Source organism: Scyliorhinus torazame, chromosome 4 (assembly GCF_047496885.1).
Source record: "Scyliorhinus torazame isolate Kashiwa2021f chromosome 4, sScyTor2.1, whole genome shotgun sequence".
Lineage (NCBI taxonomy): Eukaryota > Metazoa > Chordata > Chondrichthyes > Carcharhiniformes > Scyliorhinidae > Scyliorhinus > Scyliorhinus torazame.
Window position 1 is genome coordinate 197,785,802 of NC_092710.1, and position 22,226 is coordinate 197,808,027.

Here is a 22,226-nt window from a genome sequence, read left to right on the forward strand (position 1 = left end):
TCTCATCTCAATGTTCTATTCTGTAATAAACACTGGCTCAATTTGATCAATTCCTGTCCATTACTGGCATTTGGAAGTCATAGTTCACTTATGAATTTCTCCTGGTGTTTGAATTATAAACACTACAAATATTTCAATTGTGGACTTACGAATAAAGTAATGAAAGATTTAAAAAATACTGTTTGGCACAACCTAATTCCATGAAAATTCTTGCCAATTCTTCATTATCTTATCGATAATTGCCTGAATTTAATTGTACACTAAAAGAAAACTCTGCTAACAGATCCTCATCTACATATCATAGAATCCCTACCGTGCAGAAGGAGGCCATTCAACCCAATGCACTGACCCTCTGAAAGAGCACCTTACTCATGTCCATTCCCCATGCACCCCATACTAACCCAAACCTTGTAACCTAACCTGCACATCCGTGGATACAAAGTGGCAATTTAGCATGGCCAATTCACCTAACCTGCACATCTTTGGACTGTGGGAGGAAACCCACGCAGACATGGGGAGAACGTACAAACTCCACACAGCCAGTGATCCAAGACTGGAATTGAACCCAGGCCCTGGCGCTGTGAGGCAGCATTGCTAACCACTGTGCCACCGTGCTACCAAAATATATATATTTCATCTTTGTTGTACACCAATATTCTTCACATTCTATTTAACCACATTAAATTCCCACTGCCATTTCTTAGCTCATTTGCTTAATTGTTTAGATCCATTTTGAATACTATCAATTTTCTCCGCAGTCACCATCCACCCACAATTCTTGATGTTATTAGAAAACGTAAAATTATTACCTTCTTTCATCAGCGTTCATACCAAATTGGTGTGAAACTCTCTTAGCTGTTGCCTCCAAACTAAGTTCCATGTATTGTGACTTTCTACATGTACTGCATCACATATAAATCTTTAGGGACTAAAAATGTACTTTTCTTGGTCTCAAATCACGTTAATAACATGAATGTGCAACAAAATACCGACCTAACTAGACAAAATTAACTGCCATGCAATCTATTGATGGCCTTCCACAGGTACTTGGCTAGTCTTCTCGCTAACCTATGACTTAACATCCCACATATTTTGGACTGACCATTTTGGTGGCTGAAGGAAATGAGAAAGAACTCAACTTGGCATCAGTGGTCAGCCTGAGAAGTTCTACTTTCTGTGATCCATTGCCAAGACAAACTGGCAATAAACAATCAAGCTGTAAAAGTTCTGGTGGGATGGAAACAAACATGAAGCAATGGCTCAGAAACGAATAAAGGCAAAAAAAGCAATAGAATATGATGGGGACAAGAAAGAGGCAGACAACTGTGACAGGGAAATTTCTGATCAGAATGATGAATTTACACAAATAAATAAAGATTGTAGATGTAGTTAGGTGATAAAGCCCTGTCACAAATAATCTATAATTTCATGGGAAAGCAAAATAACGAATTGGCGGCATTTAACAGCCAACCACAGACAGGGAAATCAAAAACAGAAATTATGAACACTGGTGATATCCCAAAAGTAAGCAGATGAAGCAACCACTGAGTAACTAAGTTAAGTTAAGCAACATGGAAAATACAGCAATACAAAGGCATCATAATATTGTAGATGGCTTCAGGCGATGGATGTGATCGAGGGAACGCAACGGGAGACGCTCTGACCCAAACCTGACCTGTAAAGCGCTAAAATGCAGCGTTAGCCAAAGAAAATTGAAGAAATCGCTGGGGGAGCAATACAACCAAGAAGAATGCCAAAAAGCAACAAAACTAAAAGAGGGGTGAGCCATGTGTGTTCCTCAGACTCAGAAGCTTCCCTGGAATCAGCAGGGGACAAAGTTGTTGGGAGTATACTGTTACCTAGATGATATACTGATTACTGGTACCAATGAACAGGAACATTGACATTTACATAACTGAGAAGCCACATTGGCCTTTGGATGCATAGTCAAGTGAGGAAAGATAATTGTGACACCTTTCAAACATCAGTCCAATATCTAGGCCCATGTGATCGATCGCAAGGGTTTACACAAGTCAGCTAAAAAGATAGAAGTTATAATGGAGGCTCCACGACCAAACAATGTCACACAGTTAAGATCATTCCTAGGGTTAATTAACTATTATGGAAAATTTGTTCCGAGTCTAGCAACCTTACTCAAACTGTTACGTATGTTGTGCATAAATGAAGCATGGCAAGGATACCAGTCTGATAAACAAGCACTGAAGTCAGAAATTCTGGTACATTTCAACCCTAAGTTACCTTTATAACTTGCCTATGATGCTTCGCCGTAATGTGTTGTAGCAGTAGTGTCACACATGCTAACTTCAGGGGACGAAAGACCAATAGCTTTTGTGTCACGTGTCTTAGCAAGTGGTGAATCAAACTATGCTTAGTTGCAGAAGGAGGCACTGAGTATTATTTCTGGTGTGAGAAAATTTCAGCAATACCTCTATGGTCATCACTTCACATTGTTGACGGATCACAGATCCTTTGTGGGCCACATAAAGGTATTCCATAGTTGGCAGCAAGTAGATTCAAATGATGGTCTTTAATGTTCGTACAAAACCTATTACCATCAGAGAGTCATGCCAATGCTGACGCAGTCACGTTTGCCTTTGCCTGCTGGTCAGGTACCACTCAGTCGTGAAAATATCTTCGATAGTGCGCAGATAAACCGCATTTCAGTGACTGCACTCAGGCCCAATGACATACCAGAAATGATCTTGTGATGGGGAAGATATTGGCAGTAATACTAAAAGGGAGAATAGAGGGAACGCATCCTGATTAAAGCCTTATATTACAGAAAACCCAAGTTAACAGTACAGGACAGATGCCTGTTGTAGGGTAAGAGGGTAATAATTCCTCTAAACTTGCATCAAAGAGTTTCAGAACAATTAGATGAAGGACACCCAGGTATAATTTGAATGAAGGAACTAGTTTTGGTGGCTCGGAATCAATGCCCAGATCGAGGAAAAAGCAAGTCTATGCCAGTCATGTGCGCGGGTAAGGATCGCATGGCTGTTGTCCTCATTGCATCCATGGGAATGGTCTAAGATGCCTTTGCAACATCTACACATCGGCTATGCTGGTCCATATGAGGGCACATGTTCATGGTAGTCCTATTCTCACTCCAAGTGGCCTGAGCTGCTCCTGATGAAGTCAACAACCGTGGAACAAATCATCAAAAAGTTCCATGAGATTTTTGTTTGATTTGGGAAATCAGAACAAATCAGGAGTGTCAACAGTCCATAGTTTATGGCTCAGGAGTTGGAGAACTATTGAAAGATGAGTGGCATCAACAAATAAAATCAGAACCTTAACACCCAACCATAAATGGTTTAGTCAAAAGGTTTGTCCAGTGCCTCCAAAAATCAAGATTTCTTGGTGACATAACGTAACACCATACATGGCACTGCTCAGAGGTCCCCAGCTTTACTACTACTGGAGAGGAAGCTGAGAACTACATTTGATCTACGCTTACCACAGGATCCGTCCGAAATTGTAGAACACAATCAGCTGTCACAGATCCTGAGATTTGAGAAGACACATGTTTAAACAAGGAAAGCAAGTGTTGGCACACAGCTATGCCACTAACAAGTGGGTACCTGCACCTGTATTGGTTCAAACTGACCCTATCTCTTACATAGTACAAACTGAAGATGAACTAGTGTGGGGGCGACACACAGATCAGTTGTTATCGACATGCATCAATGTGCTAGTACTGTGTGTGTCAGAACTACCTCAAGAGGAAACGCCATTCATACTGCCAGATCGTGGCTTTGTGTCAATCCATTGAAGCAGAGATTGCAGAAAAATCTCTTGCTGTTACTAGTCTTCCTTCTGCGAAAGAGACTGGAACACCTTCCGGGATGGAGACATACACTGAAGAACCGGAGAGTACCTCTAAAGTCATGAACAACCAAATCCTTGAAGTGCATTGGCAACCAATGCGGAGTTGGTGCTCACCAGATCGCCTGTCATATTAACTATAATACTGCCATGTAATGGTTAAATGCCTGCCCTTGTATATACATTTTAATGACTATGTAAAAATACTCTGGTTATTTGTTGTGTTGGACCTTAGAAGTAAAAGGGAAATGATGTTATATATGTGAGTTTTTGTTGTGTTATTGCATGGTCACTTTAAGAATTTAGTCTCGTGATATCCGTGACATCATCGGCTACTTCGCAGGCTTTCTCTCAGTAGATCAAGCCTTTGTGCAGTTCGCAAACACCTAATAAACCTCTGTTGATTACTTCATTCAACCCACCTGCTTCAACATTTCCATTTTTATTGTGTAAGTAGGATACATAAGTTGGGCACAAGGGAGGGGGGCACAAGGGCCAGTGTTGGTCAGGGAACACAAGGAAGACAGGAGAAGGAGCCTGGAGCAAGTTAAGATGAAAACAGCATAGTTTTGGAAGACATCAAGTTTCTAGGGGGTATAGTGTAGAATGTGGATAGCTGCGAGAGGTGTACCGGAAGAATTAAGTTTAAAGGTAACGATGGCACAAACAATAGTTCCAGAAGCTGAGAGGCGACAGCGGCAGAATGGGGCAATTTTATGGATGTGGATCTTAGCGGTGGCACAAATTAGATGTGGGGAAACTTGTCTCATAGTCAAATGTAACCTCAAGGTTTCAAGCAGACTTTAGTCTCAGACTGTTGCCAGGGAGAGCGATGGAATTGACACCAAGGACTGTAGTTTGGAGTGGAAATCGAAAACAATTGCTTCAGTAATTTCAATATTTAATTGAAGGAAATTTCTGCTCATCGAATAAGAAGTCTGATAATTTAGTAACAGTGGAGGTGACATCAGTGTAACATGTGAAAATTAACATTATGCTTTTGGACGATGACGCTGAGGGGCAGCATGTAGATGAGAGATTGGAGAGGGCAAGGATCGAACCTCAGCAGATGCAATTAATGTTTGGAGGAAGAACCACTGAGCGGGATTTCTGGTTCCACCAGCAGCACGCATCAGTGCGGCTGGGCAGGGAAAATTTGGAGAGCAGCCAAAAGTCAAGCCACACTAATTCCTGTCGCTGGCGGGACTGGAAAATTCCAGCCATTGTTCAGTGGTGGGAGCTTGCCACTTTTTCATAGTGCCTTCACGCATTTCATAATTTCCTTTAATATGAGGAATGTGAGTAGAGCACTGGATGCAACTAGATAATTTGCCAAATACTTCAAAGCATCCATCTGTACAAAAAAAGCAATGATAAATTTGAATTTTAGTAGACACGTTCAGACAGAAATAAAATCTGATTTGACAATCTCAGTAAAGCAAACACCTTGAAAAGCAGTAAAAGGCAAACCTTTATTTTCTAGTTAAAAACCATGAAAGAAGTGCATCTGTCAGTCAAGGCATTACGTGGTCACATTGCATTTCTCCCAAGTCAGAGGTGAGAATAATGAGTCTTGTTATGGTTGTTGTGTGCAAATTGGTTGCAACATTATTCCACAAACATCAATGAGATAAAACTGTTGCTGGAATATTGAAGTATAAATAATGGCTAGGACACTGGGAGATTACCACCTGTCTTCTTCCAACAGCGGCAGGGATTTATTTTCACATCTACCAGGACAGGCTGACATGATCTTACTTTAACATCTCATCTGAAAGATGGTGCCACTGGAAATGCAGCGCTCCTTTATAATCGCACTCAAGTATTAACCTCGATTATGCTTGAGGCATAGTGCAGAGGTCGAATTTGTAACTTTCTGAGAGTGCTACAAAATGAGCGAGCTGATCCAAAATTCAGACTGTATATTGACTCCCAAATTGAACGCATAGTGCACATCTGAGCCGAGTAAATGATGCCACAGCTGGAGTTCTGGAGAAAATAGTAACACATTTTTTTCCACATAACTACAGATTGCTGCACATTAAAAATAAAAAATTTAAACTCTTACTTTGAAGTCTTAAGGTTAAAATAATCCTTTAATACTTCCTATCAATGCATTAATAATTGTTTTTACTGCTCTTAAGAACTATTCCACACGATAAATTATACGTTGATTTGGTATTGCTGACAAATTTGAACACCATATCTCAATTTGAGTTATGTTTATGATAAGTAACAGTGGTCCCAGGACAGGTCCGTGAGGGGCACCATTTTACGCTGATCTGAGAAATTGTGCTTAATTCATACGCTGCTTTCTGCTCTGTGACCATCTCTCAATCCATACTGCTACCCATAGCTCCCGGCTTCACACTGCTTGACCTTTGTCATATTTTTCTTCTGTGGCACCTTATCAGAGGCCTTCTGAAAGTCCTGCATACCTCATAAACTGAATTGACTGATCATTTGCTGTTTTTCTAAAAAAATTAATAAGTAGGGGAAACAAGACTCCAGCATAATATTGAGTGTGCTCATTACATTTTTCAAATGAATGTTAAATCAAGAATACAAGTCTCAATAGTGTGTTCTTTGGTAAACCTTACCACGTTAATCAATTGAGAATGCACAATATCTTCAACCAAAACAGCGGTTTCCGGGAGAGATCGTCGAGCATCCCCAAAAGCAAACCTGCAATGCAAAGAAGAGATTTAAACTTCCATGAATTGTTAAAAATAACCAAATATAGGGCAAGAGCAGCAGATACCTGGGGACACCGTCACATGGAGGTTCCCCCTCCATCATCGTCGCTGGGTCAAAATTTTGGAATTTCTTCCCGAACAAATTTGTGGGTGTACCTACACCTCAGGGTCTGCAACGGTTCAAGAAGGCAGCTCACCACCTCCTTCTGAAGGGCAACTAGGAATGGGCAATAAATGCTGCCCTAGCCAGTAACGCCCACATCCCATAAATTAATTTTTAAAAATATATATAAAAGACCATAAGAAATAAGAACTGGAATTGGCTATTTGGCCTGTTAGGCCTGCTCCGCCATTTGATACAATCATGGCTAATCTCACACTCACTAAATCCACTTTCCTGCCTTATCTCCATAGTTATTTCCTTAAAGGAGCACTGCTGCCTCACAGCGCCGATGACCAGGGTTTGATCCCGTTCCCGGGTCACTGTCTACATTGAATTTGCACATTCTTCCTGTGTCTGTGTGGGTCTCTCCCCCCGAACCTAAAGATGTGCAGAGTAGGTGGATTGGCCAAGCTAAATTGCCCCTTAAATGGAAAAAAAGAATTGGGTACTTTAAATTTCTAAAAAAGATATACCCGCGCAACTTGATTCCAAGTGTTGTACCAACTCTGCTTTCCCGTTACCCCCTATTATCTTGCCAGGCCCTTTCCACTCTCGATTTACCCACCGCTTTTACAATATTAGACCATAAGACATAGGAGCAGAATTAGGCCACTTGGCCCATCGAGTCTGCTCTGCCATTCAATCATGGCTGATATTTTCTCATCCCCATTGTCCTGCCTTCTCCCCATAACGCCTGATCCCCTTATTAATCAAGAACCTATCTATCTATGTCTCAAAGACACTCAGTGACTTGGCCTCCACAGCCTTCTGCGGCAAAGAGTTCCACAGATTCACCTTCCTCTGGCTGAAGAAATTCGTCCTCATCTCGGTTTTAAAGGATCGTCCCTTTAATCTGAGATGGTGTCCTCTGGTTCTAGTTTTTCCTACAAGTGGAAACATCCTCTCCACGTCCACTCTATCCAGGCCTCACAGTATCTTGTACGTTTTGTAGCCATCTGGGATGGCCACTTCCAGATTACAAAATGGACACTCTGCGCAAATTGCAGGGAAAATGGACAATATTAAGAAAGCCAGCAGGTTCAAGGTTTGTCTGTTGATTGGAGCCGTAGCTCCTAGACAAGACCGATACTGCAAACCATTTCCATACGAATGAGCCATCCCCGGGAACAAAAAGGTAACATTTAAGTAAACAATACCAAGACAGACAACCAGGCGCCAGAGGAGACCAGAACAAAGCAGGCCAACGGCCACATAGGACCCGCCCAGCAATCAGGGCACCCACCCCTCTATTGGAGGAAATCGATTGGAACGATTGGGAAACGGCCCAATTAATTGGGGCTAAGTTCAAGGCCCGCCCAAAAGCGCGCGAAGCCCCTTTTGGGTATAAGAAGAATCCCCCAAGAGAGAATCGCTCTCTTGTGGCTCAGGCTCTCCCCTAGGAGAGACCTGCCCAATAGCAACATCAGAACAAGTAAGTCCCAGGTCAACGCACGCTCCGAGACAGACGCTCCTAGCCGTTATTTCATACCAATCCGACCCCAGCAGCCTCAGAACCGAACAACAGCCATTGTTCCTCTGACTGAGTGGGCGCCCGAAGCTAAGTATAGACTTTTAGCAGTAGTGATAGTTTAGTTTGTAGAGTTTTATGCATGAGTATATTTGACTGTGTGTGTAAACAAATGAGCATTGAGTTTGAACTTACTAACTGGTGTATCGAGTCTTTGATCAGTATTCGGTTTTGAACCTTGTGGCGGTATCGAAAGATACCTGGCGACTCAAGAGCAAAACGTAATTAGAATTAAGGAAGGCGACCATATTGGCCGCCATCTTCAGAGCCAAATTAAGAGAAACACAATTAGCAACAGTTTCAATAAGATCTCCTCTCATCCTTCTAAACTCCAACGAGTACAGACCCAGAGTCCTCAACCGTTCCTCATACGACAAGTTCTTCATTCCAAGGATCATTCTTGTGAACCTCCTGTGGACCCTTTCCAAAGCCAGCACATCCTTCCTTAGATATGGGGCCCAAAACTGCTCACAATACTCCAAATGGGGTCTGACCAAAGCCTTATACAGCCTCAGAAGTACATCCCTGGTTTTGTATTCGAGCCCTCTTGACATGAATGCTAACATTGCATTTGCCTTCTTAACTGCCGACTGAACCTGCACGTTAACCTTAAGAGAATCGCGAACAAGGACTCCCAAGTCCCTTTGTGCTTCTGCTTTCCGAAGCTTTTCCCCATTTGGAAAATAGTCTATGCCTAGATTCCTCCTTCCAAAGTGAATAACCTCACACTTTTCCACATTGTATTTCATTTGCCACTTCATTGCCCACTCTCCTAGCTTGTCCAAGTCCTTCTGCATCCCCCTTACTTCCTCAATACTACCCGTCTCTCTACAGATCTTTGTATCATCTGCAAACTTAGCAACAGTGCCTTCAGTTCCTTCTTCCAGATCATTAATGTATATTGTAAAAGGTTGTGGTCCCAGCACAGACCCCTGAGGAACACCACTAGTCACCGGCTGCCATCCTGAAAAAGACCCCTTTATCCCCACTCTTTGCCTTCTGCCAGTCAGCAAATCCTCTATCCATGCCAGGATCTTACCCTGAACACCATGAGGTCTTAACTTATTTAACAGTCTCCTATGCGGCACCTTGTCAAAGGCCTTCTGGAAATCTAAATAAATCAGGTCCACTGGTTCTCCTTTGTCTAAATTTGTTTGGGATGAACTTGCCCAGAAAATTGACCATGCCCAGGAAGCGCAATACCGCCTTCTTGTCTAGCGGGACCTTCATGGCTGCGATGGCCTTGACCTTGTCTGTGTCGGGGCACACGCCCTGCTGAGAGATCTGGGCTCCTAGGAACTTGAGCGTTGTCATGCCAAAGCAACATTTGGCCCTGTTCAGCTTCAGGCGATTGGCATGGACACGGCGGAATACCTGCTGGAGATGGGAAACATGCTCCTCAGGGGTCGTGGACCATATGATGACGTCATCCATGTGCACACGAACCCCTTCGATGCCCTCCGTCATCTGCTCCATGATGTGATGAAATATCTCTGATGCCGAGATGATGTCGAATGGCATACGGTTATAGCAGTCCCTGCCAAACGGTGTGTTGAAGGTGCAGAGCCTTCTGCTGGACTCATCCAGCTGGATTTGCCAGAATCCATGTGACGCATCTAACTTCGTGAAAAACCGTGCATGTGCCACCTCACTGGTGAGTTCCTGCTGCTCCGGGATGGGGTAGTGTTCGCGCATTATATTCTAGTTGAGATCCTTGGGATCAATGCAGATGCGCAGGTCTCCAGAGGGCTTTTTAACCACCACCATCGAGCTGACCCAGTCAGTCGGTTCGGTTACCCTGGAAATGATCCCCTGCTGCTGCAGCTCCTTGAACTGTTCCTTCAGGCGCTCCTTCAGCGTAGCCAGGACCCGGCGTGGTGCATGGACCACTGGCTTGTCATCAGGCCGCAGGAGGATCTTGTACCAATATGGCAAAGTGCCCATCCCGTCAAACACATTTGGATACTGAGCGAGGATGTCGTCAATGCCAGCTTTAAGATCCATGTTGGAGGATGTCGTTGAATAAACCTGCTGCACAAGGTTTAGCTTTTTGCAGGCATGCGCGGCCAGTAGGGATGCCCTGTCCGGCTTGACAATTTCAAACCTTAACCGTGCATGGGTGATCCAGTTGGAGACGAGTAGATGGCAGGGCCCCAGTGCCGTGATGGCATTACCGTTATAGTCCAGGAGCTGGCAGGCTGCTGGAAGGACCTTGGGGGGCTTCTTGATGAGTTTGAATTCTGCCTGTGAGAGGAGGTTGGCAGAAGCACCTGTGTCCAGCTTGAACTGGATGGAGCAGCGGTTGACCTGCATCACTGCACGCCATTCGTCCTCCGAATCCACAGCGAGGATGGACTGAATGTGAGATGAGTTAGGTGTGGCATGTTCACGTGTGGTAATGATTCCCACTCGGTAGGCAGACTCCAGGCACTCGTCCTCTGGATCCGTTGTACTGCCAGGATCAGAATCCTGTAATCGTCGTTACACATTCTGGTCGCGCCGTCATCGGAATTGGGAGCGCTGGCCTCTGACTGGTGGTGCAGACCTGCACAAGGCTGCATAGTGTCCAGGCTTCCTGCAGTTTAAACATCGCCTGCCTCTTGCAGGGCAGTGTCCCTTTAAGTGAGCGTTGCCACAGTTTGGGCACGTCATGACGTCGGCATCGTGACGTGGTGTACAGCATCGCACATGCACAGTACAGTCAGCAGACATCTGCAACTGCGCAGTGTGGGTGTCGGCCGCTTCATTATCCCGTTCGCATCGCGCATACGTGGGGCTCCGGGAAAAGCACGCAAAATGGCTGCTGTCTTCAATGCTGAGGCGCTGCATCCGGGAGATGGCCTGCACACTCTCTGCCTTGTGGGAGGCAAGTTTCTCATTTTTAGCTGATTTGTATTGGGAATACCGATTTTTTGCGTGCTCATGCACTGTACATGTTTCAATCGTGACTGGCAGGGTCATATGCTTGATTTTTAAGAGCTGCTCTCTCAGAGGATCAGAGTGAACTCCAAACACGATTTGGTCTCTGATCATGGAGTCAGCAATATCAGCAAAGTTGCAGGACAGCGCTAGCAGGCGGATGCTAGTTAAGAAGGCACTGAAAATTCATCTTTACCTTGAAGACGTTGTTTGAATATGTAGCGCTCGAAGATTTCATTGGTGTCCACTTCACAGTGACTATCGAACTTGTCCAGGATAGTCTGAAACTTTGTCTTGTCCTGGCCTTCGGTGAAGTTAAACCAGTTGAAGAGTTTGTTGGCTTGATCACCCGGTGTCGCGAGGAGAAGCGCGATCTTTCTTGCATCAGACGCACCCTTGAGGTCTGAGGCTTCGATGTACAGCAGAAACTTTTGCTTGAATATCCGCCAGTTGGCACTGAGATTGCCGGAGGTCCTGAGCTGGTGAGGAGCCTGAATCTTCTCCATGGTGCCGGGATACATTTGCTGATCGTCACGGAACGGACTGAGGTAAGCCACCTTAAATTAGTAGTCTCCTGGTATCATGTGTTAGGTACACTGGTCTAACACTGGCTGCAACTGGATGCAGCTTAAATCAGAAAGATATTCCAGACCTTGAAGTTAGTTCAATCAGGTTTATTGAACTAATAGCACAGTTAGCACAGTTCTCTGTGAGTTCGACTCTCTGCTAACTTAAGTGTGGTTACTCTGTCTGACTGAACCAGACTAGCTCTTAGCCACATGGTGGAGGTGTGAGATTGTAACAACACCCTTGACTGACTCTCTAGATGTTCATCAGTGGAAAGAGGCGGAGTGTGAGTGCCTTGTGTCTTTTATAGTGAGATCCCACCCCTGAGTGTCCTGCCTGCTTATTGGTCATGTTCTGTTCTCTGTGTCCATTAGTTGCTTGTCTGTATATCATTAGGAGGTAGGCAAAAAGCGGGTAATTATAGGTCAGTGAGCTTAACCTCGATAGTAGGGAAGATGCTGGAATCTATCATCAAGGAAGAAATAGCGAGGCATCTGGATGGAAATTGTCCCATTGGGCAGACATGGGTTCATAAAGGGCAGGTCATGCCTAACTAATTTAGTGGAATGTTTTGAGGACATTACCAGTGCGGTAGATAACGGGGAGCCAATGGATGTGGTATATCTGGATTTCCAGAAAGCCTTTGACAAGGTGCCACACAAAGGTTTCTGCTGCATAAGATAAAGATGCATGGCATTAAGGGGAAAGTAGTAGCATGGATAGAGGATTGGTTAATTAATAGAAAGCAAAGAGTGGAGATTAATGGGTGTTTCTCTGGTTGGCAATCAGTAGCTAGTGGTGTCCCTCAGGGATCAGTGTTGGGCCCACAACTGTTCACAATTTACATAGATGATTTGGAGTTGGGGACCAAGGGCAATGTGTCCAGGTTTGCAGACGACACTAAGATAAGTGGTAAAGCAAAAAGTGTAGAGGATACTGGAAGTCTGCAGAGGGATTTGGATAGGCTAAATAAATGGGCTAGGGTCTGGCAGATGGAATACAATGTTGACAAATGTGAGGCTATCAATTTTGGTAGGAATAACAGCAAAAGGGATTATTATTTAAATGATAAAATATTAAAACATGCTGCTGTGCAGAGAGATCTGGGTGTGCTAGTGCATGAGTCGCAAAAAGTTGGTTTACATGTGCAACAGGTGATTAAGAAGGCAAATGGAATTTTGTCCTTCATTGCTAGAGGGATGGAGTTTAAGACTTAGGGAGGTTATGCTGCAATTGTATAAGGTGTTGGTGAGGCCACACCTGGTGTTCAGTTTTGGTCTCCTTACTTGAGAAAGGACGTACTGGCGCTGGAGGGTGTGCAGAGGAGATTCACTAGGTTAATCCCAGAGCTGACAGGGTTGGATTATGAGGAGAGGTTGAGTAGACTGGGACTGTACTCGTTGGAATTTAGAAGGATGAGGGGGAATCTTATAAAAACATATAAAGTTATGAAGGGAATAGATAAGATAGATGCGGGCAGGTTGTTTCCAATGGCGGGTGAAAGCAGAACTAGGGGGCATAGCCTCAAAATAAGGGGAAATAGATTTAGGACTGAGTTTCGGAGGAACTTCTTCACCCAAAAGGTTGTGAATCTATGGAATTTCTTGCCCAGTGAAGTAGTAGAGGCTCCTTCATTAAATGTTTTTAAGATAAAGATAGATAGTTTTTGAAGAATAAAGGGATTAAGGGTTATGGTTTTCAGGCCGGAAAGTGGAGCCGAGTCCACAAAAGATCAGCCATGATCTCATTGAATGAGATCGAGAGGCCAGATGGCCTACTCCTGCTTCTAGTTCTTATGTTCTTAATATGTGTGTGTCTGCATATCATGACAGTCCCCTGCTGTCCAACCATTACATTTTCATATACATAATTATGCTTTGTATTTTAATTTAAATCTTGCTGGTTGGAAGTTAATGATTTACTATTGCAATTATCATGCAACCGTCTTAATACCATGATTGATACCTCTAATTTGATTAAAAGGCCCAGAAATGGCACCTGGTCAACAATCATAGCCAATATCCAAACTCGTTCAGTACTGTTTGCATAAGCCTTCAAGCGGTTTGCACACCTGTAGTGGGAAAAACATCTTGAAAACATGTTTTCTACACTGGATTCAGCTCATTTTCCAGCAAATTTCAAATTTTCTTGGTGAATATGGAAATCAGGTGCAGCACCGCGTGTTAATGCAGCAGCTTGTTAGAATACGGAGAACATCTAAATCGCCACTAAAATAGAACAGCTGATGGCGCACTTCCATCGTGTTGCCTTATCTCCCAATTCGATCATGGCCGGTTTCTACCCTAATGCTCTTTTTTCACATCTTTCCCATAGGCTGGCTGCTAAATTATTTCACACTCAGAGCAGATGCTGAGAAAGAGGAAGGAACCCAACATGTTCATAAGCCACAGCTACTTCCTTTACATCAATGATTATTTTAGGCCACTGGAAACGTCAGGCTTAAACTGAAGGTTTAAACAATTCAGATCTGTGGCTCTACTGGCATTTGCACCCAGTGCCAATTTACTTTGTTACGTTGTGAAAAACATCTTATTGCAAATTGTCACATTACCAAGATGTCGCCTGCTGTATTATTTGCTGTTTTTTATTGGCTAGAATTCAGTAACGTTTCAACAATTTCAATCTTTAGAAGATATTTAGTATTTATAATGGCAAAACTTGGAATCATAAAGCACATAAAACAGCCATCTGGCCCACTGCACCTGTGCTAGTGGTTTGCTTAGTTCCATTCTGCAGTTATTTCCCTGCATCTTCTTTTTTCAAATATTTTCTAATTCTCCTTAAAGCAGTTATGGATTCTACTTTCACCATTGTTTCTGGTATGATACTCAATATTCTAACAAGCTTCTGCATTTAAAAAAAGTCCTAACCATTCCCTTCCTTCTTTCAAACAAATATACACTGTCCACTGACTAATGCACCAACCGGTGGAAACCGGTTTCTCTGACTTTGTTAAACTAAGGTTAAAAAAGGTTTTGGAATAGCTTTTAACCTATCCTGTTCTAATGAAATGAACCTCAGTTTCTCCTCCATCTTCTTGTATTTCAGGTTGCCAATGTTCCTGGAAATGACCGGGAATCTATCAGAATCAGCAACAATCTCCCAGTGGTTAAATAAAGCATTTTGGGAGATTTTAAAATGATATTTAAACAAATCAACCCCATAATTCATCAGCAACCCACCAAGAAGGGGGAAAAAAATGAGAAGTCCCATCATCATGAGGAATTGTCACGCTGTGACATCATATCCAGCACAGTGCTGCCCAATCAAATTCAAGCCTTAAACCAAACAAAAAACCAGGAGGATTCCGATTGGCTGGGATTCTGGAAGAGTGCAATGGGATTGGTGGGGGTTTGAATTTCATTGAGGGATTGGACGCTAGCAGTGAGCTTCAGTTTGAGTGTGATGGGTGTGAGCAGGAGTTACGATCACTTCATTTCATTAAAAACACAAATATGGAGAGAGGGGGAAAAAAATAATCTTACGTCAAGTTTGTAATGTCCCGATTTGAAACAATGGCATCAGATCTTGCACCAAGCCTCTTTATTGTGAGTAAAGCTTTTTTCCCTCTAAATCTTCATCATTATTCATCTTTGCTGAAAATTCATCCGGTTTGCCTAATTAAAATTGGTTTGGTTTCCTCACTCATGCTCCCTTAGAACCCGCTCGTGCCACACCTCTGGCTTTTCATGACATAATTTCTGCCAACATCTTTCGAAATATGTCAAGCCTGAGTTGACAATTCTACTTGTATTCTGGTAGGGCAGGGAGTATAATAATGAAATTAATCCATGGCCTGGCATTTAAAAAATAAATAAATTTAGAGTACCCAATTATTTTTTTTCTAATTAAGGGGCAATTTAGCGTGGCCAATCCACCTAACCTGCACATCTTTGGGCTGTGGGTGTGAAACCCACGCAGACACGGGGAGAATGTGCAAACTCAACATGGGCAGTGACCCAGGGCTGGGATTCGAACCCGGGTCCTCAGCGCTGAAGGCAGCAGTGCTAACCACTGTGTCACATGCTGTCCTCTGATCGCTGGCATTTTCATACACCATTCTTCAATCTCACCAACTGCAGACCAAGTAAACACTAGATGAGACAAAGTTTACAGTGTAAATCATAAGTTGGTTTGTTCCATAGTAAGGCAAATTGACAATGCAAGTATAATGATCAGAGGCGAACAATTCAAATTATATTTGTGTAATGATGCAAAATAGAAAATGTGTGAGGCTGCTAACATAGGTTCATTGCCCAAGGTTGCAATATGGTACATGGTGTTGCTCTTTTTAGCCTTAGTTTTATTACCTCTGATTATGTCACCTTTGCTCACGAGTCGCCAGGTATCTTTCTGATACCGCCACGTGGTTCAAGCTCGAGTTATGATTAATAAGTCAGCACACCGCTTAGTAAGATTGAAATCAACGGTCATTTATTATATACAACAATTAATGCTTACACAATAAACCTACTCTCTATATCGAAACCTATCACTACTGGCCAATACTTAACTTTAGGAAGGGCCCACCAGGTCAGGGAAACGAATGGCTTATGGAATCGGATCTGGCCCGCGGGATTCAAAAAGGCTGATACGGGTCGATGGCTAGGCGTCTTTATCGGGTAGCGATCGCTGGAGTCAGACTTACTGTTTCTGGTTGATGTTCTTGCGAAGGTCTCGAGTGTGGTGTTGGGTGTTCTGACACACAGATGAGCCAACACAGTTGCATATGGTACAACGCTTCTTTATTTAAACTCACTATTTACAACTTGGTCTTTGCACTCTGCACGTGGGGGGCTCCCTGCTTGTGGTGTTTCAACAGCTCTTTCTTGTTCCCTTCTCCCCAGACCTACTGACCTCCAGGTGTCGTGCTCGTGCTTTTTATGTGGTTGGTGTTCTTGTCTGTGATTGGTTGTGGTGTTGTGTACTCTGATTTGCCTGTTAGTGTGTCCATCATGATGAGTGTGTTTGAATATCATGACATCCCCCCTTTTTACAAAGATATGTGCCTACGTGGTGATAAATATGATCGTGACGTGAGTGCATCTAAGAGTGTGTGTGTGTCGTGTTCAGCATGTGTCTATGACGGAACTATGTACATGGGGCGATGTCGAGTGCGTCACATGAATCCAGTTGTACCATAACATAACAGAAATGCGAACGAGAGAAGAAGAAAAAAAATTTGAACAGTTGTCCAGTCAGACGACATCTGGAACGATAAACAACAACAGGTTATCATGTAAAATTGTCCAACTTATTAAACATATGAACTGTATTATAAGTCCATTCTAATGGGTTTGCGACGAATTCGGGTTGACCGTCAGGGTGGCACACCACTCATCGGCTGGATTGATGGCATTGACCTTGTTGACATCAATGACGGCAACTCGGAAGGCATCCTGGTCATCTGCATCACTTAACTGGAAGTCTTGATGCGTGGGCTGGACGGTCCTGACTCGTGCGCGAGGTTGTCGAGGATGCGCCGGATCCATGGGTTGAGCCGCACGACAGCGGGCTGCGTAGTGGCCCATCATGGCACATCTGTTGCACTGTCGGTTTTTTGCAGGACATTGCCCTTTTAAGTGTAGACCTCCACAATTGCTGCACGTCATGATGTCACGGCGTTCGTTGCGCCACTGCGCATGCGCAGTGCGATCTTGCAGTGGGCACGCCTGCGCAGTGCGTCCCTCGTTGTGGCCGTTATTTTTGGCGCGCACCTGCGCGGGAGACCGCGAAAAGCGCGGGAAGCGGCCGCTGTCGTCCGGGCCGTGGGGCGGGAAGAAATCGACGGCCTGGATGCGTTCGACGTCGACGTCGTGGGCGGCCTGGCTTGCCGATTCGACGGCTGGGGACCCCCTCCGTGCCAACTCGGACGCCTGAAATCGGGCAAAACGGCAGGTAGCATTTTCATGGAGGACACAGGCTTCCACAGCAGACGCTAAGGTGAGGCTTTTTATTTTAAGAAGCTGCTGGCGTAGGCCACTAGAGGCAACGCCAAAAACAATCTGGTCCCTGATCATGGACTCTGTAGTGGTGCCGTAACCGCAGGACTGCGCTAGAATCCGGAGGTGCGTCAAAAAGGGTTGAAAAAGCTCCTCCTTACCTTGCAGGCGTTGCTGAAAGATGTATCTTTCAAAACTTTCGTTTACTTCAACTTGAAAGTGCTGGTCCAGTTTGAGGATGACCGTGTCATATTTGGCCTGGTTTTCGCCTTCTTCGAACACCAGTGAATTAAAGACATCGGTTGGGTGCTGGCCTGCGTAGAAGAGGAGCATTGCAATCTTCGAATCATCCGAGGCATTCTGTTTTTCGGTGGCACGGATGTACAGGTCAAATCGCTGCCTGTAGAGCTTCCAGTTGGTGCCTAGGTTCCCCGTGACTTGCATCGGCTGCGGTTTGCCGGTGTGGTCCATGTCCAGAATGGCAGGTTAGTAGGCAGGTATCGATCCACTCCTGTACCATGTGGTGTTGGGTGTTCTGACACACAGATGAGCCAACACAGTTGCATATGGTACAACGCTTCTTTATTTAAACTCACTATTTACAACTTGGTCTTTGCACTCTGCACGTGGGGGGCTCCCTGCTTGTGGTGTTTCAACAGCTCTTTCTTGTTCCCTTCTCCCCAGACCTACTGACCTCCAGGTGTCGTGCTCGTGCTTTTTATGTGGTTGGTGTTCTTGTCTGTGATTGGTTGTGGTGTTGTGTACTCTGATTTGCCTGTTAGTGTGTCCATCATGATGTGTGTGTTTGAATATCATGACATCGAGCAGGTGAAGAAGGGAGAGAGAGAGAGATCTGAACTTGGCCCCTCACTTTATAGGGCCCAGGGGCTTCCCGCCTCTTGGGGCGGCCCTTGACCCTGAGTCCCAAGTGATTGGACTTGTTCCCAATCACTGGGTTCGATATGTCCAATAACGGGGCGATTCCTCGATCGGGGGGTGGTCGTTCACCTGTCTTTGTTTCGGCCACTGCAGGCGCCGACAGGTTTGGTCCAGCATTCAATTGCTAATACGTTGCAATTGTTCCCGGGGATAGCCGATTAAACTGCAGATGTCTGTGTTGATGTGCTGCTAATAGTCTTGAGTATCGATCTGGGCCGACTTCCCCGGAGCCGAATACGCTATTCTGTCTGCAGCTGTCCGTTTGTGTCCTGTTGGCTGCTTTTCCCATCAGCCTTTTCGGTTAGCCATTTTAAATCGGGTTTTGGCCAAATTAATAGGGAATCAGCCATTTTAGGTGGCTACAATGGTAAACACATGCAAAGATCTTAACACTGGTTATTAGCCTTCATAATTATGTTTTGAGATTTGGGTACAATTTTGAACAAGACAACTTGATTTAGGGCATATAAAATGTCCCACTCATCCACAAACTAATGAAAATACATGGCATCTTAAGATTCATTATCACTGAAGACTGTTCTGATTTCCAAAGAATACTGATTTAATAGCTATAATGCACCTTAAATGCTGTAAACTACAGGGCTCTAGACCGGATGCAGAAGGAAGGTGGGAGTAGAAAAGGCACCTGGGTGTCCTCGGGCTGGAATGGAAAAGATGGGCCAAATGGCCCGCTTCTGTGTTGTAACTTTTCTGAGGTTCTAATGATCATTTGATCTGGCATTTCTCAAAGGGTTGATTTTTGGTTAATGTGAATAATACAGAAAAAGATCAACTTTTTAATCATGATCTTGTAGTAAGTGATTGCAAGTTGAGATCCACCCCTGTTACCTATTCAGAAAAGTGAAATATGTGGTTATTTAGTTTGGTCGATTCATATCACAGATTAAGTTTGCATTTCATAGTAATTAGATATTGCGTGTGAACTTTCTATCAAGTTTCTTTAGTTCGGCTCGGAGTAATTACAACAGTGCAGTCTCTAAAGACAAGACCTATGATCACTGAGTATCCAACTTTAATTCCAACAACTTACAATTTCTTCGAAACACAATTGTCCATCCATTTTGTACAGTCTCTTGGAGACATGGCATATCTTTGTCCCTAACAGTCTCCTACGTGAGTTGATCATGTTTGTGGTTAGATATCAGTGCCAATGCTAACAAACTGAACATCCACTGTGACCTCACCATTACTGCCAATCTTCATTTGGGACATTTTTTTTAAAACTAATTTTTATGGGATATGGGCTTCGCTGGCTAAGGCAGCATTTGTTGCCCATCCAGTTGCACTCGAGGAGGTGGTGGTGAGCCTTCTTGAACCTCTGCAGTCCACGTGGTGCAGGTACACCCACTGTGCTATTAGGGAGGTAGTTGCAAGAAGACACCAGTGGGATGCCAGAGCTCCAGGAGAATCAGGGGGCAGAGGTGAGTGCAGTGACCATCACTAAGGAGAAGGTTTTGGGGAAACCGAAAGGTCTGAAGGTGGATAAATCTCCTGGACCGGATGGACTACACCCCAGGGCAGTAAAAGAGATAGCTGAGGAGATTGTGAAGGCATTGGTGGTGTTCTTTCAGGAGTCACTGGAGACAGGAAGGGTCCCAGAGGACTAGAAAGTGGCTGATGTATCACCCCTGTTTAAGGAGGGAGGGAGGTAGAAGACGGGAAATTATACGCTGGTTAGCCTGACTTCGTCATTGGTAAGAATTTAGAGTCTATTATTAAAGATAAAATCGCGGAGTACTTGGAAGTGCATGATAAAATAGGACTTAGTCAGCAGAGCTTCGTCAAGGGGAGGTCATGTCTGACAAATCTGTTCTTTGAAGAAGTAACAAGGAGGTTAGACAAAGGAGAACCAGTGGACCTAATTTATTTCGAGTTCCAGAGGGCCTTTGACAAGGAGCCGCATAGGAGATTGTTAAATAGGTTAAGGGTAAGATCCTGGCATGGATAAAGGATTGACTGACTGGCAGAAGGCAGAGAGTGGGGATAAAGGGGTCTTTTTCAGGATGGTAGACGGTGACTAGTGGTGTGCCTCAGTGGTCTGTGCTGGGACCACAACTTTTTACAATATACATTAATGATCTGGAAGAAGGAACTGAAGGCACTGTTGCTAAGTTTGCAGATGACACAAAGATCTGTAGAGAGACAGGTAGTATTGAGTAAGCAGGCGGGCTGCAGAAGGACTTGGGTAGGCTAGGAGGGTGGGCAAAGAAGTGGCAAATGGAATACAATGTGGAAAAATATGCACTTTGGAAGGAGAAATGGAGGCATAGACTATTTTCTAAATGGGAAGATGCTGAGGAAATCAGAGGCACAAAGGGACTTGGGAGTCCTTGTTCACGATTCTCTTAAGGTTAACATGGAGATTCAGTCGGCAGTTAGGAAGGCAAATGCAATGTTAGCATTCATGTCGAGAGGGCTAGAATACAAGACCAGGGATGTACTTCTGAAGCTATACAAGGCTCTGGTCAGACCCCTTTTGGAATATTGTGAGCAGTTTTGTGCCCCGTATCTAAAGAAGGATGTGCTGGCCTTGTAAAGGGTCCAGAGGAGGTTCACAAGAGTGATCCCTGGAATGAAGAGCTTGTCATATGAGGAACGGTTGAGGACTCTGGGTCTGTACTCGTTGGAGTTCAGGAGGATGAGGAGGGATCTTATTGAAACTTACAGGGTACTGCGAGGCCTGGATAGAGTGGACGTGGAGAGGATGTTTCCAATTGTAGGAAAAACTAGAAGCAGAGGACACAATCACAGACTAAAGGGATGATCCTTTAAAACAGAGATGAAGAGGAATTTCTTCAGCCAGAGGGTGGTGAATCTGTGGAACTCTTTCCGCAGAAGGCTGTGGAGGCCAATTCACGGAGTCTCTTTAAGACAGAGATAGATAGGTTCTTGATTAATAAGGAGATATGGGGTTTTGGGGAGAAGGCAGGAGAATGGGGATGAGAAAAATATCAGCCATGATTGAATGGCAGAGCAGACTCGACGGGCTGAGTGGCCTAATTCTGCTCCTATGTCTTATGGTTATGGTCTTATTTTAAACCAGCGACAGTGAAAGCATGCCAATATATTTCTAAGTCAGGATGGTGAGTGACTTAGAAAAAAAAAATGAAATGAAATGAAAATCGCTTATTGTTACAAGTAGGCTTCAAATGAAGTAACTGTGAAAAGCCCCTAGTCGCCACATTCCGGCGCCTGTTCGGGGAAGCTGTTACGGGAATTGAACCGTGCTGCTGGCCTGCCTTGGTCTGCTTTCAAAGCCAGCGATTTAGCCCTGTGATGGTGCTTCCAGGTGATGGTGTTCCCATGTATCTGCTGCCCTTGTCCTTCTAGATGGTAATGGTTGTGGGTTTGGAAGGTGCTGCCTAAGGAGCCTTGGTGAGTTCCGACGGTGCATCTTGTAGATGGTACACACTGCTGCTACTGTGCATCGAGGATGGAGTGAATGAATGTTTGTGGGAGAGGTGCCAATTAAGTGAGCTGCTTTGTCCTGTATGGTGTTGAGCTTCTTGAGTGTTGTTGGGGCTACACTCATCCAGACAAATGGGGAGGACTCCATCACACTCCTGACTTGTGCTTTGTAG

At 44.3% G+C, this 22,226-nt stretch overlaps 1 protein-coding gene across 7 annotated transcripts in view; it reads right to left on the bottom strand.

Moving 5' to 3' along the window:
* Positions 1 to 22,226, bottom strand: part of supt3h (SPT3 homolog, SAGA and STAGA complex component) — a 622,281-nt gene that overhangs the window by 292,947 nt on the left and 307,108 nt on the right. For 6 of the 7 annotated variants that reach the window (XM_072499078.1, XM_072499079.1, XM_072499076.1 and 3 more), the window contains one exon: positions 6,450 to 6,534. The exons of the other annotated variant lie outside the window; for it this stretch is intronic. In XM_072499078.1, coding sequence (XP_072355179.1) covers positions 6,450 to 6,534 — 85 coding nt within the window. The remainder of the gene's footprint in view (positions 1 to 6,449; positions 6,535 to 22,226) is intronic. 7 annotated transcript variants of the gene reach the window in all.